Source organism: Puntigrus tetrazona, chromosome 20 (assembly GCF_018831695.1).
Source record: "Puntigrus tetrazona isolate hp1 chromosome 20, ASM1883169v1, whole genome shotgun sequence".
NCBI classification, from domain to species: Eukaryota; Metazoa; Chordata; class Actinopteri; order Cypriniformes; family Cyprinidae; genus Puntigrus; species Puntigrus tetrazona.
In genome coordinates this window covers 21,087,090-21,094,784 of record NC_056718.1, presented here as the reverse complement: position 1 = coordinate 21,094,784, position 7,695 = coordinate 21,087,090, and the positions used below count along the sequence as shown (strand labels likewise).

General features: G+C 37.9%; 1 protein-coding gene across 1 annotated transcript; it reads left to right on the top strand.

Moving 5' to 3' along the window:
- Positions 1-3,776: 3,776 nt before the first annotated feature.
- nkx2.2b (NK2 homeobox 2b) lies at positions 3,777-5,381 on the top strand. Its single transcript, XM_043220497.1, has 2 exons — positions 3,777-3,966; positions 4,613-5,381. Exons 1-2 carry the CDS (start codon positions 3,777-3,779, stop codon positions 5,116-5,118), a joined length of 696 nt encoding a protein of 231 aa, XP_043076432.1. The 3' UTR covers positions 5,119-5,381.
- The last annotated feature ends 2,314 nt before the right edge of the window (positions 5,382-7,695 follow it).

Here is a 7,695-nt window from a genome sequence, read left to right as displayed (position 1 = left end):
GTGCTCTCAATTTGACGCGTCACGAGCATCAATCAAACAAGACAGCTCGTGACTCCGCCCCCTCCTCTCAGGATCTGCCCCATCACGGATATGCAGCTTCAAAACGTACCTTTCCTGCGGTTTTAGGAGTGTCTTAGTGCGAAAACCTATCCGAAATAATATGGCATTTTCATATATTCAAATGAATTGAAATGAAAGTGTGAATTTATCTCTAATAAACCTGTATGATGCATGCATTTCCCACCTAGTTTTGTAATGTAAATAAAGTGATGTGTTAAAATATTCAGACAACGCAAAACTCTAATTTGTCAAAATATTTATTTTGACAAATTCTAAATATAAATAGCTTACTACCCGCAGGCGCACTGTAAAAGACTCACTTAAATGAGAATAATCTTAGACTTTTGAGCATTTTAAAAGTGACAGAGAAAAAGTATAGAATCCGTGGCTCCAACATTGCAACCTGCAGTAGGCCTACAAGCTCTTTGCATCTCCCCCCCCCCACTGCTTTGAGTTTAAAAGTTAAATAGCTAAACAATACAATTTAATGCGCATTACAAATGTTGTTATTAATGTAACATTATGCAATGTAAACTTGATTTACACTAGAAGTGACCACGCATGAACTATCACAAACGCAGTGGGACGTTTATCTGAAATTCGAGAGAAAAAAAAAATATGACAGCGCCGCCATCTAGTGGACAATTCAGGAATCACAAGCAACAAGTGAAACGTGCTCCAAAACACCATACGGCTTACTATATCTAGTATAACACGTAGATTTGATGGGCGCATTTGTTTGCCTTTCGCAAATAAATAAAATAAAAATAACCGTGTGACATCCTGCTGTCATTTATATTGATTTTATTAGAAATATAAGTTGAATCACTATATGGACAAAACAACGGCAATCAGGGGTTTTGTTTCCTCCTTGTTGGCAAATTAAAAAGAAAAAAGTAATAAGAATTATGTTATCTCCCTGACCTTATTTCCCAAAAAATGTCTCTGAATAATTATACACCGTTTTAACTGTATACAGGTAGGCTATTTTAGAAGAGGTTTATGAGGTTAAATTAAATTGATAGAAGCGCCTCCTCATGTAATTTAACGCATTAGCCGGTTGCACCGAAAGAGGGAGATAATGAAAGAAATTGCATAAAAGTGGCAAAACTGTAAGAAACCTTAAATGTGCTCAGTTCGTGAGAAACCATATTCTAATCACTTAAATAGCAAGAGCTGGAAATTACGTTTTGAAACGCAAAGAGGACTATAATTAGGATTAGGTTAGAGAAAACAAATAAGGAATATGTACTTCACTTGCATGCAGTTGACTAACACATATTATCACCGCATTGTTTGAGTTCAATAGCTGTCGTTGTTTTTTAATCGTGGCAAAGTAGAACTGATAACAGAAAATATTATAATTAACAACAGCACATAAAACAATTAAACATAACAAATAGTGAAAACAAAAGATGCAAACGGAAATTCTAATATCGTTTTAATGTACACAGGCCTACTGCATAGTTTACACATACAAAAAATGATTTTAGAACAATAGTTTGTGGTTAATTAGAAAGCCTTCTGTGTAATCAACAGTGACCCCCAATCCTGATGAAGCAGTCCTACAGAAATTCTGCTGTTATTATATTTAGTCAGCAGGTGGCGCTCTTACCCAGGACAGCTTTGCTTGAAACACGCACGCACGCTATTTTTTGTTGTTGTTACGTTTCTGTCATTTTGACCCTGAACGGATTTTATTGTTCCAGAAAATGCTAGCTTATATTAAGACCAAGCGTCTTGATCTTTTGGTCTTTATGTGGTGTTCCCGTACAAAAATGTTTTACATGCAATTATATGCAATCTTTTTGTAAACTTGTTTTCTTTCAGTTTGTATAGTTTTTTTTTATTTTACTGGTTCCACAAATAATGTTTTTTTTTTTTTAACTCTAAAATTGAAGTCCATAAGCACAACGATAACCTAAGATCAGTAAGTTCCTATAAATTTAGGAATAAAGTTATTTTAACGCTTGTGCGTTTCAGAGGACACACATTTCTTCGATTCTGGAGATGTGTTTCATAGTTTTCTTGAGAGCTCGATCTGTTTACGCTTAGCTCATCTTCAGCTCTACGACACGGACGTCTTTTGCACCGCACGAAATGATCTCTAAAGTGGGCTACACTGCAGAAAACTCTCAAATATTTCGCTATGAATGTCTAATTTGTTTTGTTATAAGACAGTCGAAGCTCCAAACACGAATGAAGGCGTCGTTCATTGAGGCCGGCTGAACGCCATGACAACAAGGAGCGCGCTCGCTTTTATTTGACCAGTTTGGGTGTATTGTGCGAGGGCGTCAATCAACCATTATTTCTGCGCCCCAAATAAATGCAAAACCTGATCTAGCACAAAAACTTCCAGAGGGAGCCTTTCATTGGTCTATTGTCCGGAGCTTAGCTGTTGGTTTGTAGACGTGTTTGCACAGTCCGACCACCCATGACGCGCGCGGAGCCCGCTGGACGTTCACATCACATATACTGTCAGAAAGAGAACCAGAGACACGCACATGACTTCAGCTGAGAGAACAGAAAAAAATCAAGAGACGAAGCAGGCACAAAATACAGTAATTACGATGCGCTCGTGCTCGGTGTATAAATATGATATGCATGTGTAAAAACTGCTACTAATAAAAGCGCATACAGTGTTTAAAAAGTTTCGAACTGTTAAAAAACGAATTGAATAAAATAAATAGCAGATAAAGCACTTGTGAAATAGCTGGTGAATTGGGGTTGTCTGACGCGCTTTTGGCCATTGAGACGATTAATTCCAATTAATTCTAAACTAAAATAAAAAAATAGTTTAACCTTAAAAATCCGCAACGGATTCGCGCTTAACTTGCGGAACGTCGTGGCTGTAAAATAAATGAATTAATGAACGCATTGGGTTGAGGTCGTTTCTGAATCGAGCAGGGCCTATACGCAGTGAAGCACGTCGATTTAGCCGTCAATTTCAAACATCTGAATGCATCATTAACCAAAAGCTTTTAAGCGCCGCGCTGAGTATCAATGACCCACAGCGTATAGCGCGAATTCTGAAGGAGGTCGGTAACAGGATTCGGCTCTTGTCGTCAAATATGGGTCAGTTTGCTTGATGAATTCGGCACTCGACTTAAGCTCTAAGCAAAATATTGACCCAAAAGGCTTCCATAATTTGGCCACTTGCCATTTAAAACAACCCCATTTCGACGCCGGCAGCTCATCGTCCCCGACGCGCGGCGCTTCCGACCAATCGCGCGGCGCAAATGTAAAACGCGTGCGTTTTTAAAGATAATTATAACGGAGGGTTTCCATTTGCGCCTCGGACGCTTCTGATATGTAAATGAGCTCGGGTGGTGTCCCCCCCCTCTTTTTCGTGTTTTAGTCGTGTCACCTCATCCCACTCATGCATTTCTGATGTTCCGCTGATAGAAGCTCATCCTCGCCGTTTCACACCCGCAGAAAGCGCTCGGGCACTTGACTCCCAGAGATCCGCCCTCGATCGTTTTTTGGACGCTTCCCTGCAGGTCCAGCACTCATCTGCGACCTTAAATGGACCAGACTAATGGATTGGTTCGGTCAAGCACTGTAGCATCCGAGGGGCATCTGTGATCCGCGTGTGTGTGTGTGTGTGTGTGTGTGTGTGCGCGCGCGCGGCTGTCCAATCCGGCGGATCTTCATTTATAACTTACCGGAACGCTTTTTTGGAGAGATTTCACTCTCGCGGTACACTGGTTTGGAAAATGTCCCCAAATAATTCCAAGTCGGGATTCTCTGTCCGCGATATTTTAGACCTCCCGGACACGAGCGATGAAGGATCGTTGACCGAAGACACCGAGGATGAGGCGGATGAAGGGCTTGCTGGAAATCAGCGGAGCGCGTCCCCGAGAAAAGCGCTTTGGCTCGGATCTCCATGTGCTCACGAATATCCACGTAAGTTTACGCGTTTTAAGGATTTAAACGAACATTAAATCTGGTGTTTTGATATCTTAAAAAAATCCAACTGAATATTCGTTTCAAATAAAACAATAAAAATGGCAACGAAAAAAGAGAAACGCAATCATCGTGGTTTTGCGCAATAACCTTCTTACAAATAAAGGTTACACTTGCGTTGGCTCAATAAAGAAACAAACAGAAAGGTTCGTTGTAGTAGTAAAATATGGTTTGGATATTGGCGAAGAAAAACGGTTTTAAAAACACTGTTGGGGGGAAATATTGGATCTTCTGCATCGCTACGAAAACGCTATTATGGGACCTTATTTTTACCAGTGCATGTTGTTTTACATATTTAGGTAATTTATTTCTGATGACCGGTGTAAGTTATTACTTTACATTAATAACACACACACACACACACATCATACATACATATATATATATATATATATATATATATATATATATATATATATATATATATATATATATATATATATATATATATATCAAAATTTGAAGTAGATCAAAAAATGTCATCAAAGGTATCCGCATTTTTGTTTTAGATTTTAGGACAAATTTGATGTATAAACACAAATATACACACAAACTTTTTTTTTAAATAATTATTATGTCTTTTCAGCAGTAGCATCCGCATCTCCAGAGGATTTAACTCCGGAACTGTCCACGGATGAGTCTGTTGATCGGGACAGAGAAAGTTCAGAGAAAAAGCGCAAAAGGAGAATCCTGTTTTCGAAGACTCAGACGTTTGAGCTGGAGAGACGCTTCCGGCAACAGAGATACTTGTCCGCGCCCGAGAGAGAACATCTAGCTAAGCTCTTACAACTGACCCCGACGCAAGTGAAGATCTGGTTCCAGAACCACCGCTACAAAGTGAAAAGAGCCCGGGCTGAGAAAGGAACGGACCCGTATCTGCTCTCTCCGCGCCTGGTTTCTATCCCCGTGCTGGTGAGGGACGGAAGACCGTGTCATGTCCTCGGTCCTCAGGACATCACTGCGGCGCCATACAGTGCCTTTAACGTCAAACAGTTCCCTCAAATTCAGCCCGGTCACAACATCTGCTCCAGCTTCATGTCACACCTGACACCTGTCAGTCATCTGGGCCGCATGCAGCCTTGGTCCTGGTGAAGAGCTGGGGACGCTTTTTACGCAGCGGAACTTTCGCTTGTGGACATGTATTTTTAAAACGTGTTTTCCCCCCTAATGTTGGTTCATTTTATTTTTGATAAAACTGCATTACTTACCCTGTGACATCACCATCTCGCAAAAGCGCTGTTTGTAGATATATTTATGTTTTACTATGTATTGATGAGCACATTTTATTAATACTGGTCAAACGTGTTATTTTCGGTAAACGCCGTTTACAAATGTATTAGTTTCATAGAATTTTCTTCTGCTGTTGTTTTTCCTGTCTAACCTTTAATAAAAAAAATAATTTTTTGTTTCTTAAAATAATTTTTCTTTTTTTGTAGAAGACGTGTGTGGTTACATATCGTCTAACAACCACGCGCATACTTTATTTTATGATTAAAACCGCTCTTTTTCTGCAACAGTTGATTTGCGGTTATAAAAAATAATTTAAAATCTTTTAAAATACTTTTTTATTGTATGACTGTAGAAAAAAAATATTAAATATCATATTTATTGTCAGTAACGTATCAAAAATCTGATAGACCTCCTTGACCCCACAATCGTTTTTCAGAGCCATTTTTTTCTAACCACTTAAAAATTAACTGGAGTTTTCTGGACGTTCTGTGTCTTTTTTTTTTTTTTTTTTTTTTTTTTTAGAAAAGATTTACGCTGTTTCACAAACAATACTCGTATTCAGACATAGACCTATATTTAAAAAAATGAGATAAAAAATAAAATGCTATGAATAACAATTTAAAATAATTATCAACTACTACAGACGAAACAAAACAAAACAAAATACATAAATAAAAATTGACCATTTACCATAAATTTACCATGAGGCAGTTTTGTTTACATTTGAGGGCACTGGTTGAACTTTGCCGAGATCAAGTTAGTTTTAATAAAAGAAAAAAGGGAAAAGAAAAAAGAAAACAAAAGGGAAAAAAACCTAGGAATCCTAGGAAACAGAAGTCACTAAAAGTCACCATTGTCTATAATCCACGAACTCTAGAGATGATTAACTATTTCAAGACGCACGAGCACTGCATTCTTCTTAATGACCACTTGGTGGCGGCATTGTATTTTATAACGACTGCTTTTAAAACGCTGCTTTGCTGTTATTCGTGGCTCGGGCATAGATATTGCGTTGAGTAAGCACCAAAAATACAGATTTCTTACCAGACCTAATTAGTTTTAGCTCAGCTCTGGCTAACAAAAAAAAAAAATAACCTGCAAACAGGCTACGTCTACGGCTCAGATTAATTTACTGTAATAGCTATGCGTTAGATCATGCAAAACTTTCAAAAGACGATTTTAAAGCCAAAAGCTACAACCCAGTATATATATATATATATATATATATATATATATATATATATATATATATATATATATATATATATATATATATATATATATATATAAGCTATAGAACTAACTGCTCTGTCTTGCTATTGCCAGTAAACTCGACTTATTCACGATACGTCTTTAACTGTCCAAGTAGCTACAAAGTTTAATTCAGAGATGCCCTTTGTAAAGTTCACGTTACACCATTGTTATTTTTTTTAAGTCAAGTGGATCCCTACTCGTAAAACTTCAAGATATCACAAAACTGACCTCGTCTCAGTTGACTATGAAAACCATGCGCTCAGAAACAACCGCCCATTGGATTGCTCTCATTTACTTTTCCTTTTAAAAATATGTTTTATGTATTTTACAATTGTTAGCAGGATATGACGTGAAGGTGACGCCCGAAACTCCCCAAACAATAAAAAGAAAGTCGAAATACTTGTTCGTAGATTTAAAAAAAAAAATCGCAAAATGATTCACTTTGAAAGTGAATGGAAGGCTGAACGTTCTAAACGTTCTATTTTCTTTGGCCTGGGGGTGGCGACATTCCAAAACAGTAGACCATCAGTGTTGCGTTCACAGTGATCCAAAAAGAGAAGGAACGTGAAACACATCCAAAAATCCGTTCACGTATGTAGAACGCTCCCTTGCGTCTTAAAATTGGTCTTAATAGTTGCTGTTCGATCACATGGTTTAATCCTCCCGAATCCAATGTAGAAATGTTTTATTCAATTTTAATTTATTCTTTATTCTTTAAAGTAAGAAAAAAAGATAAACTGTTGTTTGTGGAATCAAAAATGAAATAATAATAATAATAATTATTATTATTATTATAATAAAATAAATAAACCCCCCGCTTTAAACTCAGTTCTCGCACGAGATGTTTTTTGGCAGCGCCTCTTTCTGAGTCATGTGTTCTGAAGTGACGGCGGTGGGAGAGATGTTGAGATCCTGCTGATCCAGAACCTCGTTTTGTGTGCCTGTGTTTACTGAACCTGAACGTCTCCACGTAAAGCCAGATGTCATTTGGTTGTGTGTGGATGTACCTGAGTGCTCTGAGCTTTCTCGAGGGCTCTTCTGTAGACAAACATCTTCACAAAACATCTGCTAACTTCAGCAAATATCAGGGAAGAAGCAAATGTCAGCTCGTCCTGACGTCCTTTATTGAGGTGGAGTGTTGACACAGACGCATACATAGGCATAAATCAATCAATCTATCTATCT

What these genes read in the sequence shown, in the direction of transcription:
- nkx2.2b (XM_043220497.1), top strand. Translation starts at nt 3,777, where the DNA reads ATGTCCCCAAATAATTCCAAGTCGGGATTCTCTGTCCGCGATATTTTA. An exon ending in ATGTGCTCACGAATATCCAC is followed by an intron (nt 3,967 to 4,612) that starts GTAAGTTTACGC and finishes ATGTCTTTTCAG; the next exon opens with CAGTAGCATCCGCATCTCCA.